The sequence below is a fragment of the Mauremys reevesii genome, linkage group 11 (genome assembly GCF_016161935.1).
Source record: "Mauremys reevesii isolate NIE-2019 linkage group 11, ASM1616193v1, whole genome shotgun sequence".
NCBI classification, from domain to species: domain Eukaryota; kingdom Metazoa; phylum Chordata; order Testudines; family Geoemydidae; genus Mauremys; species Mauremys reevesii.
Window position 1 is genome coordinate 10,126,113 of NC_052633.1, and position 20,353 is coordinate 10,146,465.

The following is a 20,353-nucleotide window of genomic DNA, read 5'->3' on the forward strand; positions in this document are numbered from 1 at the left end:
ATTAGTATATTTAATCTTAAATACCAATGTGAAATGAAGAGCTTAAGTAAGCAAGGAAATTATTTTCCTTTTCCCTTCAGCAGAGTGAAGTGAAATCATCCCTTTTCACTTCCCAAGGAGTCTGAAAAGACTGAGGCTTTAAATACATTCTGCTGCTGTACTGTTTTTACAAAAAATTGAGGTGAAAACAGGGACATCTTTCGCTGGGTTACAGGTATTGCTGGCAGACAAAACTGTCAAGTGTTCTATGAGCTGTCTGAAGTCCTAATGATCCCTGGGGAACCACAGTCACTGTCCCTGTTGTACTTGTGGAAAAAGCACCATCTATGTCTTAGCTCTGCATAAATGATGACTTTCCCTGAGACTTCTTTGGGTTTCATTTAAGTTTTTTTTCCTCTCATTTTTTCTCTCATAACAGACCAATGGTTATGATGAAGACATGTATGGATCATCCCAGAGTAGAAAATCTAGCAGGGTTAGTAGAAAATTTCTAAGAAATCTGTCATTCAAGTTCATGGAATTAACAGGAAGCTTTTCCAGAAATTAACTGTCACCTTTACTGAGGGCTTTTCCTAAAGCAAAATAGCAGATTCTCTTCTTTTCGTCCCTGCTTTGGAAAGCATTTCCTCCCTGACTTTCATATTAAAACTGGAGCAGTTCACTAGGCATCTGCTCCTCTGCAGCCGCACAACCAAATCCATAAAAAACAAAACAAAGTAAACCACAAGATTCACCAAGAGCCAAGTCATGCCTGACCAACCGGATTGCTTTCTATGATGAGATAACTGGCTCTGTGGATATGGGGAAAGCGGTGGATGTGTGATACACTTTGACTTTAGCAAAGCTTTTGATTCGGTCTCCCACAGTATTCTTCCCAGCAAGTTAAAGAAGTATGGATTGGATGAATAGACTACAAGGTGGATAGAAAGCTGGCTAGATCATCAGGCTCAATGGGTAGCGATCAACAGCTTGATGTCTAGTTAGCAGCTGGTATCAGGGGTCAGTCCAGGGGCTGGTTTTGTTGAACATCTTCATTAATCTGGATGATGGGATGGATTGCATCCTCGGCAAGATCACAGATGATACTAAGCTGGGGAGGGGAGTAGATACACTGGAGGGTAGGGATAGGGTCCAGAGTGGCCTAGACAAATTGGAGGATTGGGCCAAAAGAAATCTGAGGTTCAACAAGGAAAAGTGCAGAGTCCTGCACTTAGGATGGAAGAATCCCATGTACTGCTACAGGCTGGGGACCAGCTAGCTAAGTGGTACTTCTACAGAAAAGGACCTGAGGATTACAGTGGACAAGAAGCTGGATATGAGTCAACAGTGTGCCCTTGTTGCCAAGAAGGCTAACGGCATATTGGGCTGCATTAGTAGGAGCATTGCCAGCAGATTGGGGGAAGTGATTATTCCCCTCTATTCGGCCTTGGTGAGGCCACATCTGGAGTATTGCATCCATTTTTGGGCCCCCCACTACAGAAAGGATGTGGACAAATTGGAGAGAGTCCAGTGGAGGGCAAATAAAATGATTAGGGGGCTGGGGCACATGACTTATGAGGATTGGCTGAGGGAACTGGACTTATTTAGTCTGCAGACGAGAAGAGTGAGGGGGGATTTTATAGCAGCCTTTAACTACCGGAAGGCGGGTTCCAAAGAGGATGGAGCTAGGCTGTTCTCAGTGGTGGCAGTTAACAGAACAAGGAGCAATGGTCACAAGTTGCTGTGAGGGAGGTTTAGGTTGGATATTAGGGAAAAGCTATTTCACTAGGAGGGTGGTGAAGCACTGGAATGGGTTACCTAGGGAGGTGGTGGAATCTCCATCCTCAGAGGTTTTTAAGGCCTGGCTTGACAAAGCCTTGGCTGGGATGATTTAGTTGGGGTTGGTCCTGCTTTGAGCAAGGGGTTGGACTAGATGATCTCCTGAGGTCTCTTCCAAGCCTAATCTTCTATGGTTTTATGATTCTAAGAGGCCATGATTGGGAAGGAAAAAGACTGGGCCTGAGAAAATTCAAGTAGGATTTGGGGGCCAGAATATAGTTCTTTGGAAACTGGGTAAAAAAAAAAAAAGGTCAAGTTATGGAGAAAAATATTTTGACAGTGGAAATCTAGCTTGGATTGCATCCTTTATAGAGATTTGCTTGCAATTGGAATATGGGCATGAAATATCTAATTGAATCTGTACAATCAATTCATTTTTATAAGTTCCCCCAATGTAAACATTTTTAAAACCCCAAGACTAACATAGAAAGATTAGTTAATTTGTTAAATTGTGACCATCTAAAAGGGATTTATTCTATTGATCTAACTGAAGATAGTGTTTTTCATAAATACAACCATAAGACAACAGTTTTGCATACAAGCAAATGTCGGAACTTTCCATAGAGTTGTAAACTACATATCAAACAGTATTACTAAAGTATTTATAAATGTTGTTTCACACACATAGTGCGACAACTAAGATACAAGGTGTGATTCAATGTGATGGTGATAACCCTGTTAGATGGAGCAGAAACATAGCCATTAAAAACAGCTGAGGAGAGAACTAAACACTCTTCAATGTCAAAAGTTAGTGTATGCTTAACATCCCTTGGTTTTATTCTGTCAAAAATGAGGATATACTTAGATGATCCCAGCAAGTTGCAGTCTTGTACCAGCCAAGAACAAAATGACTATAATGGGGTCATGTCCAACGTGCAGAAGGTACACTTCTACAGAAGGTTTACAGAGCTGAGGTTGAAGGAAGCACGAGGTCAGCCATAAAAGAGGTTGGAAGATGCAATTTTCAGGGATTTAAGAAGCCTAACGTCCTCTACTGATTCTTCATGAAGGATGAAGTCTTGCAAGGGACCATTTGAGATGCAAGTCCATTCTGTGCGTCACCACAGCTACATTATAGCCATGTGAATATGCTACTGTTTATTAAAAGTAGAAAAACTATGTTAAACAGTACGGTTGCACAATTAAGTCAGAAAAAATTAATTTAATCATTAAGCTACATGGTCCATGTATGGACAACTTGTGTTCAGTGGATTGCAGTTTCAGAACAAGTTCTCTAGACCAGGGGTCTCAAACGTGCAACCTGTGGAGTTATTTGCTGCAGCCCGCCAAGCTCTCCTCACCCGCAGCACGCCATGTCCCTGCTCCTCTGCCTACCTGCAGGCACTTCCTGCCGCCAGCGCTTTCCAGGAGGGAGGGGGGAGGAGGCAGAGAAGAGGCGGGGCAGGGGCAGGGAGGGGATGGAGTTGGGGTGGGGCCGGGGGTAGAGGGGAGGGGGGGCTTTCATATCTTTGTATGAAAAGATGTCATTGATGCAGCCGTCGGGCCAATGTACTAGTCCTCATGTGGTGATTTGAGTTTGAGATCCCTGCTCTAGACCATTAATATGGAATCTTTGTCCAGCTTCCCCTTTAATATAGTATTCTGTAAATTATTCCCTTCATGGTTTTTCCCTTATCTTGTGTTTACCACCATGAAGGCCAACAATGATGCTGTAGAAAGTTGATCTCCAGACCACTAGAATTTGCTTCTCTTTAAAGAAATGGGATTCAGTAAACATCATGCAAACTAAAAGCCTTGCATATACAAGGAGACCATAAAACTGCTTTAAGATCCAATTAAGCAAAGCATTTAAGTACATGCTTAACTCCAAGCATGTGAGTAACCCTGTAGCGTTCAATGGGGCTACTTACATACTTAAAGTTGAGCATATACTTAAGCATTTTTCTGAAGCCAGCATTAGTTTTAATTCCCCATTGTAAACTATTTTTTCCTGTAGCCTTTACACTTTTTGTGTATTCAGCTGTTACATGTGGAGCATAGAGAATGAAGTGAGTAAGTGTAGTAGACTTCATGTAGCCACACCCATTATATACGTAAGGAGGCATACAGTGATCAGAACTCAAGACAACAAGCTATGTGGAGATATGCAGCAAGTCTCAATGGAAAAAAACATAAAATTGAAGATATAGTTGCAATAAATTGTAGCTGTGTACATTATACCTGCCTTAAATTTGCAGCAATTAGCTGAAATTGCAACAAAGACAACATGGACAAGGACATTTTTTGTTGTCTAAATAGTTTAAGTATTGCCAATCTTGCTGAACTGTTTGACAAAAGGAAACATTGTACAGCCTTTTCCGAGGACTTGTTGCTCTTTTGACTTGTGCCAGCATCTCTGATAAATGATGTTCTTGTTCTTTAATGACATACTCTAGAGCTCCAACTACAGCGGGGAGAGCAGAAAATCTACAAAGAAGTCATCCAGGGAGGAGAAGTTGGTTGGTTTCTATTTAAATATTAAAATGATATCTGTGGAAACTGCAGGGTTTGTAGCATGGAGTTTTTTATGTAGCGCATGATTACAATCCCATTCTTCACTCCTTGATGTCTTCAGTACTAACAGTAATTCAGATTAATCACTATTTGAAGGGAGAGTAAGGTTTAGGGGAACAGTAACATATTTGAGCTGTCTTTATAGAGCATAATAAGCGCCACCTCCAACATTACTCTGTCTGTTTTGCTAGCAGCATAATTATTTGGGGGAGGGGAGGAGTAAAGGTGGCAAACAGGAAAGCAGTAAAGATAAAGGAATAACCTAGAACAGGCAGAAGTTCTTTGCTTATTAATGTAATAAGTACACCAATATTACAACTATATTTCTAAAATCACATTAATTGCAACATGTAATATGTGGTATAGAGTTGTAGTGATATTTAATTTCATACCTTGAGATCACATCAGTGCATCACAAAACAGTGAACCATTAAAACATGGACCATAGCTATTGTGATATCACTAGATGTGCTGATTTTGAAATCTCAGTGGGTATGAAAGTAATTTGTTTTCCAGCTATAACTAAGCTCAGCTGAGAACTCTCAAACCCTGTCTCATGAAAACCTTTTTAGCTGTCTTATCAGAAGAGTTGTAGTTAAATTGGGAAGAGATGGATTTAAGCTTTTTTCTATAAGATAAAGATTTATCCAATGATGCAAACATCTCCCTATCTAGTGATTTATCCTTTGAGCTGCCTATATTTTCCAATGTCAGAGGTCTAAACAATATTGAAAATAAAGCATATGTCCTCTTCATGTCACACTACCTCTGACATTGAACAAGTCACTTAACTTCAGCTCCCTCCTTTGTAAAATGGGAGTAATACTTACCTATCTCAGGGTATGTCTACACTACAGGAGTAGTTCAATTTAACTTAGGTCGAATTTGTGGATTTGACCTGATGAATTCGAATTTGTGTATCCACACTAAGGACACTAATTCGACTTTGTGAGTCCACACCAACGGGGCAAGCGTCGACATTGGAAGCGGTGCATTCTGGGCAGCTATCCCACAGTTCCCGCAGTCCCCGCTTCCCATTGGAATGCTGGGTAGAGCCCCCAATGCCTTCTGGGGGAAAAATGTGTCGAGGGTGGTTTTGGGTAACTGTCATCATTCAACCATCACTCCCGCCCTCTCTCCTTGAAAGCGCCGGCGGGAACTCTGTTCGCGCACTTTTCTGGTCAGTGACAGCGCGGACACCACAGCACTGCGAGCATGGAGCCCGCTGCGATCATCGCTGCACTTATGGCCGTTGTCAACTCCTCGCACCTTATCGTCCACCTCTTCCACAGTCAGCTGCTGAGAAATCGGGCGAGGAGGCTCCGGCAGCGCGGTGAAGACGTGAAGTGTGAGAGTGGCACAGACCTCTCACAAAGCACGGTACGCCGCGCCGTGGAGATTATGGTGGCAATGGGTCACGTTCATGCTATGGGACGGCGATTCTGGGCCCGGGAAACAAGCACGGACTGGTGGGACCGCATAGTGCTGCAGGTCTGGGATGAATCACAGTGGCTGCAAAACTTCAGGATGCGTAAGGGCACTTTCCTTGAACTGTGTGACTTGCTGGCCCCTGCCCTGAAGCGCCAGGACACCCGGATGCGAGCAGCCCTGAGTGTGCAGAAGCGAGTGGCCATAGCCCTCTGGAAACTTGCCACGCCAGACAGCTACCGGTCAGTAGCGAACCACTTTGGCATGGGCAAATCTACCGTGGGGGTTGCTGTGATGCAAGTAGCCCACGCAATCGTTGACCTACTGCTCTCAAAGGTGGTGACCCTGGGAAACGTCCAGGTCGTCATAGATGGCTTCGCCGCGATGGGATTCCCAAACTGCGGTGGGGCTATAGATGGAACTCACATCCCTATCCTGGGACCGGCCCACCAGGCCAGCCAGTATATTAACCGAAAGGGCTACTTTTCAATGGTGCTGCAAGCACTGGTGGACCATAGGGGACGTTTTACCAACATCTACGTCGGGTGGCCGGGCAAGGTTCATGACGCGCGTGTGTTCAGGAACTCTGGTCTGTTTAGACGCCTGCAGGAAGGTAGTTTCTTCCCGGACCACAAAGTAAGTGTTGGGGATGTGGAGATGCCTACAGTGATCCTCCGGGACCCAGCCTACCCGCTAATGCCCTGGCTCATGAAGCCCTATACAGGCGCCCTGGACAGTGACAAGGAGCTCTTCAACTACCGGCTGAGCAAGTGCAGAATGGTGGTGGAGTGTGCTTTCGGACGTCTCAAGGGGAGATGGAGGAGCTTACTGACTCGCTCGGATCTCAGCGAAACCAATATCCCCATTGTTATTGCAGCTTGCTGTGTGCTCCACAATCTCTGTGAGAGCAAGGGGGAGACCTTTATGGCGGGATGGGAGGTTGAGGCAAATCGCCTGGCTGCTGATTACGCTCAGCCAGACACCCGTGCGATTAGAAGAGCCCAGTGGGAAGCGCTGTGCATCCGGGAGGCTTTGAAAGCTAGGTTCCTCAGAGAGCAGGGTAACCTATGACTGTCCAGTCTCTTTACAGAGAAGCTGAACCTGCCCCTGTTTCAGTTACTATTGTCTTTTTTCAGCGGTTACATACCCCGTTCACCAGGTTTCCCCCCTTCCAACAGACGTTTAAAAATAGTTATTGGAACATTTTTAATTAACAAAGTTTTCTTTACTAACGAATTCTCGTTCAAGGGTTACAACAGGGACACAGACTGTGGTGGGTACGGTGTTCAGTGATGTACAGACCGCTTCTACACTCGAGGACTGACAGGCTCCTGCTCCTACAGCGGTCTCTGGGGGGAGGACGGTTAGTGGAGGGTGTGCAGGTGGGTTTGCAGAAAGGGGTGAGGGGTGTGTGGGAAGGGTGAGTAGGTGTTGGGGGGATGATGGCTCTGGCTGGGGCTCAGGGCATCGGAGAGGTTCATGGCTAGGGTGGAAGGGCATGGTAAGGGCAGCCTGCCTTGCCATTTGTGGATGCCAGGCGCTGGGACCCTGGGGCAACATACACCTCCCAGACTGACCTGGGGAAGCAGACACCTCGCAGAGTGACCCGGGTGCCTAGTGACTGCACTCTGTGTGTGACCTGCTGTTGATCCTGCCCCCATGTCTGTACCCTGTTAATGGTGGTTGTCCTATGCAATTAAGAAACCCCTCCCCCCCCTTCACACAAAGTCTTCTGCAAAGAAACATGACGGAAACAGTAATGAACAGCAAGCTGTTTTTAATACTCAACTACACAGTTGGGGGATGAAACTGGGATTTGGGATCGGGTGAGCCAGGAAGGCAAGCAATTCTCATACTTTAGGGAATGAGAGCTGTTTGGTACATGAGTGCTCTGCTGGGGTGGAGTGACAGTTTTCACGGCCCCTAGCGCCCCTCCTTCTTGTGATTTTGGGTGAGGGGGGGACAGGACTTTGTGGCGGGGGAGGGCGGTTGCAGATACAGTTCAGGGGGGCTCTCTGCTCCTGCCTGCGGTCCTGCAGAACATCCACAAGGCGCCGGAGCGTGTCCATTTGCTCCCTCATTAGTCCAAGCAGCGTTTGAGTCGCCTGCTGGTCTTCCTGCCACCACCTGTCCTCCCGTTCGCTGTGTGAGCGCTGCTGCTGAGAGAGGGTCTCCCTCCACTGGCTCTGCTGGGCCGCCTCGACTCTGGAGCAGGCCATCAGTTCAGCGAACATCTCGTCCCGAGTCTTTTTCTTTCGCCGCCTAATGTGCGCCAGCCTCTGTGAGGGGGATGCCGGGGCAGTTCGGGAAAGAGCCGCAGCTGTGTGATGGGAAAAAGGAAGTGATTTCCTTCCAAAGATACATGTTTGCGAACACTGAACACAGTCTACTCAGTTTCTGTGAACAAGACCATACAGGGCACCTAATCTCATGTGCTCTCAGGACAAGTTCGAATTTTCGGCATTTTCTTTCATTGCCTGGGGTCTTGCACTGGAGATCGGACAAGCGGGGCAGGACAGCAGAATCCGTGTAGCAGCCAGGCCTGGTAAGCCGTAAACTTTAGGCTGCTTAACAGTTAATGGATAGCAGGGCCCTCCTGCTGCAGGCAATCTGGAAAGCATAAAGTCTGACCCTGTTCCAGCCCCTCGCGGCTGTCCCCGGGAAAGATCCCTGTATGCTTTTCCTCTGCAGCCTCCACCACGTGGCTGTTAAACGACGGTCATTGTTATGCAAAGGAAAAGTCAAGCATTCACAATAGTAACATTAAAGTAATTCCCCTAATTAGATGCAGCAGTCGCCGAGCGAGATCACCCTGAGGCGGGTCTCCAGGAGAAACAGAGAGCGAATGCTGTGTGAATCCCTTCACAGACCAGGGCCCTATGCTGCCATGCTGGTCGAGGCGATGCTCCCATTATACCTCCTGATGGCCTGGCGCGGAAGAGTGTGCTTCCACGGAGCACCCAACAAGGCACCTCTCCCCAGGAACCTCCTGCGGAGGCTTTTCGAGTACCTGTCAGAGAGGTTCGTAGAACTGTCCCAGGAGGATTACTGTTCGATCCCTATATGCATAGACCTTCTTTTTATATAGTTTTTATTCCTGTTTTGTTAAAAAATAAATGTTTACATGTTTATAGCACTTACCGACTGATCCTTCCCCTGATTCAGAGTCCAGGTTAACGGCCGGGGAGGGTTGGTAAGGGATCTCTGTGAGGGTGATGAAGAGATCCTGGCTGTCGGGGAAAGCAGTATTGTAAGCGCTGTCGCCTGCCTCGTCCTCCACAAACCCTTCCTCATCTTCCCCATTTGCCAACATCGGCGAGAAACTGCCCCTCGACACTATCCCATCCTCAGAGTCCACGGTCACTGGTGGGGCAGTGGTGGCAGACCCACCGAGAATGGAATGCAGTGCCTCGTCGAAGCGGCATGTCTGGGGCTGGGCTCCGGAGCGTCCGTTTGCCGCTTTGATTTTTTGGTAGCCTTGTCTCAGGTCCTTGATTTTCACGCGGCACTGCGTTGCATCCCGGCTGTATCCTCTGAGTGCCATGGCTTTGGAGACCTTCTCGTAGGTCTTTGCATTCCGTTTTTTGGAGCGCAGCTCCGAAAGCACAGACTCATCGCCCCACACAGCGATCAGATCCAAGACTTCCCGGTCAGTCCATGCTGGGGCCCTCTTTCTACTCTGAGATTGCACGGACTCCTCTGCTGGAGAGCTCTGCATCGCTGCCAGTGCTGCTGAGCTCGCCACGACATCCACATAGGAAATGAGATTCAAACTGGCCAGACAGGAAAAGGAATTCAAATTTTCCCGGTGCTTTTCCTGTATGGCTGATCAGAACATCTGAGCTCGGACTGCTGTCCAGAGCGTCATCAGAGTGGTGCACTGTGGGATAGCTCCCGGAGCTAGTAAGTTCGATTTGCATCCACACCTAGCCTAATTCGACATAGCCATGTCGAATTTAGCGCTACTCCCCCCGTCGGGGTGGAGTACCGAATTCGAACTAAAGAGCCCTCTAGGTCGAATTAAATGCTTCCTGGTATGGACGGGTGCACGGTTAATTCGAATTAACGCTGCTAAATTCGAATTAAAGTCCTAGTGTGGACCAGGCCTCATAGTGACAGTGTGAGAATTAGTGAAGGTTTGTGAGGAAGCTTTAAAGATGAGTATAACTGAAAAGTGATTTATTACTGAGACTAGAGCATCATGTATCTTGACTGAAGTATCATGAGGAGGAAGGGGGTTGTAACGTAGAACCTTTGGGGTGGGGAAGAGAAGAAAAAGAGGAATAGTTTTCTAGGAACAAACATCCTCTCTTTTACTCATACCTGTGTCTCATTTTTGAGACTTGCATTATAGAAAGGCTTTGAAGGGGTCACTATAAAGTCACCTTTCCCCCGTTCCCTCTAATCAGCAGGGTCTTGGAAAAGATAAAGTCAGACAAGGCTCCTGATGGCCCCAGTGTCGCCCTCGTCAGTCAAGGTGCACCCGGTGGCCATATCAGCCTTCCATCCGCCGGTGCAAGGACACATGGTGTTCTCCCATGCTATGACTGGCCGGTTCGTTAAAGGTCTGAAAAGCCTCTTCCCATACTCTAGATCCCCAGTTCCACAGTGGGACTTAAACCTGGTCTTAACTCGTCCCACAGGGCCCCTGTTTGAACTGTTGGTCACGTGCTCCTGGTCTCACCTCTCGTTGAAGGTGGCCTTCCTGGTTGCTATCACGTCGGCTAGATGAGTCTCAGAGCTCAAGGCACTGACCTCCGAACCCCTTACATGGTCTTTCACAAGGACATGGTCCAGCTCTGCCCACACCCCGCATTCCTCCCTAAGGTGGTCTCCGCATACCACATGGGTCAGGACATTTTTCTACCGGTCCTCTGCCCCAAGCCTCACGCATCCGGTGAGGAGCACCACCTCCACGCGCTCGACGTGTGGCGGGCCTTGGCCTTCTACCTCGAATGGACTAAGCCATTCAGGAAGTCCTCGCAACTGTTCATTGCCTCGGCTGAGCATGCGAGGGGCCAGCCGATCTCCACCCAGAGGCTTTCTAACCAGATCACTTCATGCATCCGGTCCTGTTATGAGTTGGCGGGCGTTCCCATGCCGCCCATTGTGAGGGCACACTTGACCTGGGTGCAGGCCTCATCAGCTGTCTTCATGGCCCCGTTCAGGACATTTGTAGGGCTGCCACATGGTCTTCAGTTCACATGTTCACCTCGCACTATGCAATCGTCTCCCAATTCAGGGATGACATCGGGTTCGGCAGGGCCGTCCTCCATCCTGGGAACTTGTGAACTCCTACCCACCTCCAACAGATATAGCTTGAATCACCTACTGTGGAATACACATGAGCAATCACTTGAAGAAGAAAAGACAGTTATCTTTTCCATAATTGATGTTCTATGAGATGTGTTGCTCATGTCTATTCCACATCCCACCCTCCTTCCCCTCTGTCGGATTTGTCAGGAAAGAAGGAACTGAGGGTGGAGGGAGCACGCAGCTTCCCTTATACCGTGCCAGGCAGGCACCACTCCAGGGGTCGCGGGGGGCACTCCCCCCCTACAGGTACTGCTAGGGGAAAAATTTCTGGCACCAGTGCACATGGCGAGCATGCACACCTTCTGTGGAATAGACATGAACAACATATCTCAAAGAACACCAGGTATGGAAAAGGTAACTGTCTGTCTGTCTTTTACAAACAGAAGATATTTCATTTGAGTGGCCTAGTCCTGCGCTTCTTTTTTTGTGCTTCTCATTGTCGCACCTTATCTGACAGTGGGTTGTTCCCTGCTTATGTTAGCTATGGCATATCAGGAAAAAGGCTTGGCCTCTCGCACTCTAGATGCTCCCCAGACCACTCAGGTGGTCTTTTGACACCCTGCATTTTTTGCTCTATATTGTAGAGCACCCAGCTTTCCAAATAACTCTTTGAGGTTAGAGTTGGGCAGGTTTTTACTTCCTAGTTTTACCAGGTTTCTTGTTTAACTGAGTGGTAACAGGCCTTTTGTTAAACCTGGTTTGTTGCAGCCTATCTTGGTTCTCTATTCCACATTCTGTGGCTGTCAGGGTCTCCCCTGTTCAGCAGGGAAAGTTAGAGGTGCTGCTAATCAGCCTAAATCTAGAAAAAGCAAATAGTTTTATCTTTATAAAAACTTACCTTCATCTTAAGAATTCCAAGCTGAAGAATGCAATCCCTTCTCTTCTCTCCTGCATCTCCCCCGTTCCCCTTCACTTCACTGACTCCCAAGTCTGAAGCTATGGAAAAATAATTATAGGAAAAGCTGTTGCTGGCAGATTTCGATCAGTGATGCACAAAATAGTGCAGCTTGTTTGTTTCTGAAATTTGTTCTAAAAATCTGACATAAGATCTGTTTATGATAGCTAAATGAGAGGTGCCTCTGCTGTTTTGTATACATTGGTAATTCCTCTGCACAAGGACAAGACACTGTGAGAAATGGTATTCTTAGATTTTTTTCGACTAGGCTTCAGAGCTTTTAAGCATTAAACTGGAGGATATAGTGGATGAGAGTAATATGTTCTTTCACGTGAGGTCAAATTTTCAAGCGTCTAAGTGCTTACGTGCCTGAGGGCTTGTCTATACTTGAAATGTCACAGCTGCGCCGCTGTAGTGCTTCAGTGTATACACATCCTGTGCCAATGGGAGGGGTTCGCCTATTGGTGTAAGTATTCCACTTCCGTGTGAGATGGTAGCTAGGTCAGTTGAAAGATTTTTCTATCGACCTAGTGTGTTCTGCTCTGGGGGCTAGGTCAGCTTAACTCCCGGGGCCAAAGCAAAAGGCCCCACCGCCTGGGGCTGGAGCTGAAAGCTGAGGGCTTCAGCCCTGGATGGTAGGGCTCAGGTTACAGGCCTCTCCCCCGCCCCGCCCCAGGACTAAAGCCTTTCGGTGTTGGCCCCCTGCCCAGGGCAGCAGGGCTTGGGCGGGCTCAGGCTTTGTTCCCCACTCCTGAGGTCGTGTAGTAATTTTTGTTGTCAGAAAGGGGTCATGGTGCAATGAAGTTTGAGAACCGCCATCCTAATTTAAAGGAATTAATACAAAATTTGACAATTCATTCACATTATGCAGAGTTCTCAGGTTTTTCTTCCTGCTGATACAGGGTTTCTACTACTGTGACCTTGGTCTTCACAACAGTGACTTTACTTCCAAATCCCAGCATTCTTCCCAGAATGGAAATAGGGTCTGTCACTGTCTGTTTCCCTCTAACCTTGACGTTTTTTTGTTTTGAGTTCACCTGGACAATACAACCTCCTATATTCACACAAATAATGATAGGACCTTGGAGTGAAGTAATGACACTCTTGTCGGTCTGGTTGCCAAGAGTTTCTAGGGCTTGTGTTTTGTTACGCATTTTCTTTGTACATTTTTAAATTTATGTCTGGAATGGGAAACAGAGATCTGTTTAAGACAGGTCATGATGTTGATCTGTGCCTCTCCTTTTCCTGGAATTGTTTTGTTTTTGCTTTTGACAATTGTCATAAATTTTGTCTTGGAAAAGACTGCAAAATCCCCATTAAATATTAGTAGTTTATCTTAGCTGAGACCACTCCTCTGCTCACCTTGCCAGTCTATTTCCTCTTGGCACATGTGAGATGAAGCTGCAACCCTCCCCCTTCCCACTCTGTGTAATTTACAAGGCAAATTATTTTTATACTGGTGCAAGAAAATCACTAAGCATAAGGCCTTAAAATCCTCTTGGAGGTTGAATTGTCTTTTCTGCATGCAGGCAAAGTAGAGTGTCTGGCTGGGTGAGGGTGTTGTTAATGTATCCGTATTGTGCCTTGTGTAGTTTTGCTGTGTGTGCACTCTGAACTTAACTCTCACCTCCTGGGAATGTGTATTACTAACTGTAGTGTCTTTTGTGAATGCACTTCCCTGTTGCTTTTATTTTATGGTATCCAATCTTATAATGTATGCAGAATTGTCCATCCTGAGTCTGAATAATTAGATTTTGTTGCTTTCTGTTCAATAATAAAATGGTCACAGATAGTTCAAAACTGTCTGGAGAATTTTAAAAATCTACCTTCATAATTTTCCTGTCTGTGGGTATTGTACCAAAGTTACTTATGTTTCTGAATTGCTGGCTTTGACTGAAACCAGAATGGTCATAAGCTCTCCTTCTGACTGCTGTACATACAGGCAAGGCTAAGATTTTGTCATGGATATTTTTAGTAAAAGTCAGGGACAGGTCACGGGCAATAAAGAAAAATTCACAGAAGCCCGTGACCTGTCCCTGACTTTTACTAAAAATATCTATGACAAAATGGGGAGCCGCTCAGTAGCTGTGGGGGCCGGCTCGGAGCTCCGGGGGCCCCCACAACCCATGGGGGCTCAGAGCCCCAGCGTCTTCCTTTCCCCTCAGCTTGGAGCTGTGGGGTCCCACACGATGGTCGGGGGCAGCGGGGTCCCCCTTGATGCCTGAGATGACCCTGTAGCTCCCAGCCGCCTGCGGGCTGAAGTCATGGAGGTCTTTGGAAGGCACGGTTTCTGTGACTTCTGTGACCTCCATGACAAAATAAAAAATCGTAGCCTTACATATAGGTCTTTCTCTTAGACAGAAGGAGAGGATTAGTGACTAAAATAAGTTGTTCGGTTTTGTTTCTGCACACTCTGATATCCTCCCTTCCTGTAGGAAACATGCATATGTCTACTTTATACTTAGTCTTTGTTTGGACTTGAACTTTCAGGTTTTTAAGCACAGATGGTTAATACATAATACTGAGTATCAGAGGGGTAGCCGTGTTAGTCTGGTTCTGTAGAAGCAGCAAAGAATCCTGTGGCACCTTATAGACTAACAGACGTTTTGCAGCATGAGCTTTCGTGGGTGAATACCCACTTCTTCGGATGCATCTGAAGTGACGCATCCGAAGAAGTGGGCATTCACCCACGAAAGCTCATGCTGCAAAACGTCTGTTAGTCTATAAGGTGCCACAGGATTCTTTGCTGCTTCTACATAATACTGAGTACAATATCTGTACACTCAGCTTCCTTGCATTATAGCATACAAATTTTAATAGCATGAATACGTCTGACCAGGATGATTAATCCCAATATGAACACTTTTTGCTGTTATCCATTTTTATATAAAAAAGGTTTGTGCTTGTCTTCCCCAGCCCACCTTGCTGTACAGTGATGTTCTGCCTGCCAGAAGTTACAGGGTTTGTTGTGCTTTGTCATTTTAACCACAAATGCAGAAGCTGTGCACTCACCCATGCACATGTTGTCTTTTGCCTTTGCAGTTTGTCGATACTACCTTGTTGGTCCAGTTTATTTATATTGTACTATATTGTCTTTTTGGTATATGATCCATTTGAATGGAATGCACATATGCCCATGGTGAATCTGTCAACTCTGTTTTGCTGGTCCTACATTTTACTCCCATTGGAATTCTGCAACAGTTGCTTATGGATCTGTAACACTTCTGTAGATTTCTAATTGGAGTAAGACATTTCTGTCTTCATTTTGGTGTATGATGTAGGACACTGAAATATGGACTAGAAAGAGGCAACATCAATCCTGACCTATACAAAGTGGCAAAAATTTGTCTTGTTTGAAAACAAAATATACAGTGTAATGTTTCTTGCAGAATACATTCCCACTGTTCTCCTGTATTAGCTGCACACTCAGTTTAACTTCATTCTCAAGTCTTTACAATGGTGATAGGAAACCCTACTCTGCATTTTCTGAGCCAGACATTGGTGTTCTAAAATGGAACCATGTGGTAGTGGTTTAGAACATGCTTCCCCATCAACAGCTTCCTATTAATGTAGTAACTAATATCTCTTTTTCAATAAAATATACCAGAAATCTACTTTTCTCTTTTCCTTACCCTATCCCAACCCAGAAATATTTGGTGTAGCACAACTAAAATTATAAGAATTGATGTTGTCACTTTATAGCAGGTAATTTTAAGTGTTAAAGTTGATAGTTCGAAAAAGAACTGTTAAGAATGCATGAATGTGTGAAGTTTCTGATGACTTTTTGATTTCTCATTTTAATTCTGCACGTGTTCTGTAGTGTTTCACAGCTCACTGGAGCTAAGAATTGACGGGTTCATTCTTCACTTGCATGCCATACAGGAAATGCCCCCGTTATTTCTGCACCTTTGTTCATTCTCCTCTGCCCTCCCTTCTCCCCCTTGTTTGTCCTGCACTTTGCTATCTTGTAATGCTCCAGATTAGAAACAAAACCAAAATCTACCAGTTTTGTGCTGACTCTGTTTTTTAATTGTAGGCGTCTCTGTATGATGAAAGCATTTACAGTGGGAATCGTCGATATAGTGCCTCTAGTTCTCGTGCTGTAAGATGTTTTCTGCATTTTTCTGCTGGGCCTGTCTTCAGTGTTCTGTACTATAACCTGTTTTACTAGAGCATAGTTTTATCTGTATCAATGGGCAGTATAGGATTACTGGCCAGATAGCTGATTGTGGAGAATTATGTAAACAAGACTGGGAGCATCACCTCTACACAGTTCCCTCCGTGTAGATCCACTGGAGACAAATACTAAGTGTCCTACCTGCAATTGTCATACTACGCTGTGCAGGGGTATCACCTAATGGTTTCAATATGGCACAGTATAAAGGGTTTCCCTTTCTGGTGAAAGGAATCTTAGCTCTGCCTTTGAATTTATTTGCTGTTAAGAAAATTCAAAACATCAGCTGGAAAACCACATTCATATAAAGAACAGGAGTACTTATGGCACCTTAGAGACTAACAAATTTATTTGAGCATATGGGAATAATAAATTTGTTAGTCTGTAAGGTGCCACAAGTACTCCTGTTCTTTTTGTGTATACAGACTAACAGGGCTGCTACTCTGAAACCACATTTATATAAGATCCCCCTTCTTCCCTGGGGTTCCATTTCACTTTTAAATAAACTGACTTCAGATAGCTTAAAAATGTAGTATCCCCATGCTACTATGTTTTCACTTAGAGCATGCGCAGAGTTGTGACTTAGTCATGGTTTGAGGTTCATAGAATCAGGGTTGGAAGGGACCTCAGGAGGTCATCTAGTCCAACCCCCTGCTCAAAGCAGGACCAAATCCCCAGACAGATTTTTGCCCCAGATCCCTAACTGGCCCCCTCAAGGATTGAACTCTCAACCCTGGGTTTAGCAGGCTAATGCTCAAACCACTGAGCTATCTCCCCCTCCCCTTGCATTCTTTTGTAACATGGTATTTACCAGTTGACTTAGAAGGAGGATCGTCTGTAATACGTGCTAGGGTGAGACTGGAGAGCCCAAGGAATCATTTATGGGTGATGCTTCTACCCATTTAAATCTGACTCTGGTCAGAAATGACAATTTATTAGCATTTAATGGTGGTTCACTGGCTTATTTAAATGAGCTAGGGGATGGGTAGGGCTTAGTCCATTAACTAGTGGACAGCTTACAAATATCAGCATTACTCTGAACACCCTTAATGTCAATTGCAAAACACAGGCTAAAGATAAAGACACCCCTTCTCCTCTCAGACAGTGTCCCCATGTAAGGTTTAGAGCCATTTTGGTGGGGGGGGGGGGTGAGGAAACTTATACTGCCATTGTACCTGCTTTGAAAATGCAAATAGAGACCTTAATTGTTCAGTTCTTCCCTTGTGAAAGTCTTAAACCTTTTGCATTATTTTTCACCAGTAATTAATAAAAAATAGATATTCTAATGCACTGTTATGCATTAGAAGTGTTATCCTGTTCTTAACTTAAAAAAATAAATGGGAATGGTCTCTGTAATGCTAACTCAGCTGATATTTCACTTTATCCTCTATCAGTACATGACATTCCGTTGCAATCAAAATATGACTTGCTAATAGAACTGTAAATTTTTATCAATATTATTCTGTCCTTCAAATCAATTTGATTCACAGGTCTTCTCTTGTTTTCATTTTGCTCTGTTGCAACATCCATTGATAGGTTCCAGCAGCCTGTAATCCAATGGATTTGCCACCTGCACAGTGCAGTCATGTTTGGTGGGTGGAGGTGTGTATCATTTAGACAAATATCTCAAAGGATCACATCCTGCAGTCCTAATTTGGGCAAAACATTCATTTATTGTGGGTTCTGAGAGCGATTTCTCCATCTTATTGAGACATGGAGCATAGCGTTTTGAATGGAGAACGTTTAGGCTTGGAAGGATTAGATTTTTATCAGTAAATGTCAGTAAATTCACTTTCACCGACCACACAGGTGCAAAAATATTTCCATTGATTGAAATATACAGATAGACAAAATAAGAAAAATGCTGCATGAGAACTTACTAGAGTTTATTTTGTATATTTTGACCCATGGTATTGGCAATTTGTGTTTTAATGGTTATAAAGCTTTAACTTTTTATATCTCAATGTCTGCAGTCATTAAATAATTGTCTGGACCCCCATAATTTCCCTTAACTGTGAACATTTAAATAGATAAAAATAAACATTGATATTATCCATGGAAATGATTTTAAAAAAAATTCTGCCAAGCCTAAGGATGTTGTACAAAGACACTAATGTCCATAGTACCATTCTCTTCTCTGCTCTCTGCTGTGCCACAGATTCTGCATACTGGTGAATAATACAATCTCTCCAGTTCTAGTGTAGCATGGTGCTTTGTAATCACAAGACAGTTGAAATATGAAGCCTTTGCCTCCAGACAGAGGTGAAAGTAAGCCAGTACGGTCCTATATGGCGTACTGGCAAGAACCGGTTCACAGCTGACTGTACTGGCAGGGGGCAGCTTCCCCAGGCTGGCAATTTAAAAGGGCCCGTGGCTCTGGGCAGCAGCCAGAGCCCCAGGCCCTTTAAATTGCCACCAGAGCCCCACTGCCGGAGCCTGAGGGTAGCGGTGGCGGCCGGGAGCCCCAGGGCTGTGGCAGTGATTTAAAGGGCCATGGGCTTCCAGCAGCAGCTGCAGTTACCGCTACCATGGGCTCCGCTGGTGATTTAAAGGGCCTGGGGCTCCCAGCCACTGCTGCCGCAGCCGGAGCCCTTTAAATCACTGCCGAATTTAAATTGCTATTTAAAGGCCCTGGGGATTTAAAACCCCCTCCCCTTCAGGTAGAGGCCCCACCCCCTGCTCAGAACCCCAGTCCTGCATACCAGTAAGTCCTTTCAGTTATTTTCACCCCTGCCTCCAGAGGAATATCTTGATTACAGCTTTGCATTGACACAGTTATGCGCGTGGCCGTGAAGTTTATAGCTTTGTTCATATCTGGAGGAGACATTTGGGCAATTGTTGCCAAGAAGCATTTTCTGAAGGATGTTGGAGTCTTCATCCTCACTAGCCAGACACACTGAGAGAATGTGTAGGACAAAGTGGTGTGTAGTTCTTCTTTCCTTGCTCACCCCCAAATTACTGACCAGCGGGCACTTCACTCAGCAATCCGTCTTTTTCTTTTGCTAGTGACATTTTACAAATTGCTTTCCCACCAGATCCTTACATATAAAGAGCAGCTTTATACCTGGTTATAAATGCTAAAGCAAGGAGAGGAACAAATGGAAACGAGGTAGCTGAGAAACAATAGTTCACTATTAGACTGGTATGAGCAGTTACATTTTCCCCATAGTATATTTCATTTTTGTTTTATTTAATTTATATTTTTAATAGCAGTGATGGAGCAAGACTCATCTAACAGGTTTCTTAAGGGAATGGAATCCTTAGATATTTGCTCTGACTTTTCTGAGACGAAGTTCAATAGTCAACATGCATGAAGCTTTGTCACTATCTGCAGAATATCAAGAAAAGCATGGTTTCAGGGTGCTCCTCTCTCCTTTTTCCATAGCTTTTTGGCTGTTATCTGCTGCCAATGTACTGTCTTGAAGTCACAGTTGTTAAGCTTATGGCTCTGTTCCAGAAAGGACCATTTTTGTCCCAATCTTGGAAAGTTTTTTTCCTACATAAGCTTCAATTCACATCTTGTTTAAAAACACAAAGCAAAAAACACACACAACTTCCCCCAAAAACCAAACATCCACCCAAGGAGAAAAAAACAACACCCTCCACTAGAAATTGCATTGCTACCCACCTGTAAAACAAAGTAGACAAGCTTCCACTGGCCTGTTCACCTTGAGGATACTCAATCTTGTCAGTTCTCTCAGTAGCTGAGGAGTTGAGGATGGCTTCTCTACTGGCCCAGTTGAGTTACGGAAGTTGGTATATTTTAGTGTTGTCTGTCTTCAGAAATGATTTTAATGGAAAGAAACTACATTTAACATCAAGGTCATTCCTCTTCAGATCCCAATAGTTGTTGTTTAGAAGGTCAAATTTAAAGCTTAAATTGTCATCACTTCATTCCAAAAATAGTCTTATTTACAAAATAACCACCAATATTATTACAAAATCATACTGTCTCACACACACCACTGTTAATACTGTTTAGAAATCTGTATCTCGGATGACATCTTTGATTATAGGCATTCATTGACAAGGCAGTCAACAAAAAGTCAGTCTTGTCTATAACAGCATTTGAAATGCAATGAGTCATAAGGTTTTTTGATCATTGAAGGACACAATAAACAGGACATGCTTTGTGTATTTCAGTTCCTGCTTTTTTTAACAATCAAAATTGCATTTCTGAAAAATTACATTCACAGTTGTCTTTGAGG

The 20,353-nt window shown here is 44.9% G+C and overlaps 1 protein-coding gene across 42 annotated transcripts in view; it reads left to right on the forward strand.

Annotated features, from left to right (window-relative positions):
- LRRFIP1 (LRR binding FLII interacting protein 1) overlaps nt 1-20,353 on the forward strand; it is a 191,278-nt gene that overhangs the window by 120,053 nt on the left and 50,872 nt on the right. For 14 of the 42 annotated variants that reach the window (XM_039493984.1, XM_039493987.1, XM_039493985.1 and 11 more), the window contains 4 exons: nt 419-475; nt 4,215-4,277; nt 14,888-14,932; nt 16,008-16,073. The exons of 19 other annotated variants lie outside the window; for them this stretch is intronic. In XM_039493984.1, coding sequence (XP_039349918.1) covers nt 419-475; nt 4,215-4,277; nt 14,888-14,932; nt 16,008-16,073 — 231 coding nt within the window. The remainder of the gene's footprint in view (nt 1-418; nt 476-4,214; nt 4,278-14,887; nt 14,933-16,007; nt 16,074-20,353) is intronic. 9 more of the 42 variants (XM_039493955.1, XM_039493961.1, XM_039493960.1 and 6 more) reach the window with 4 other exon arrangements.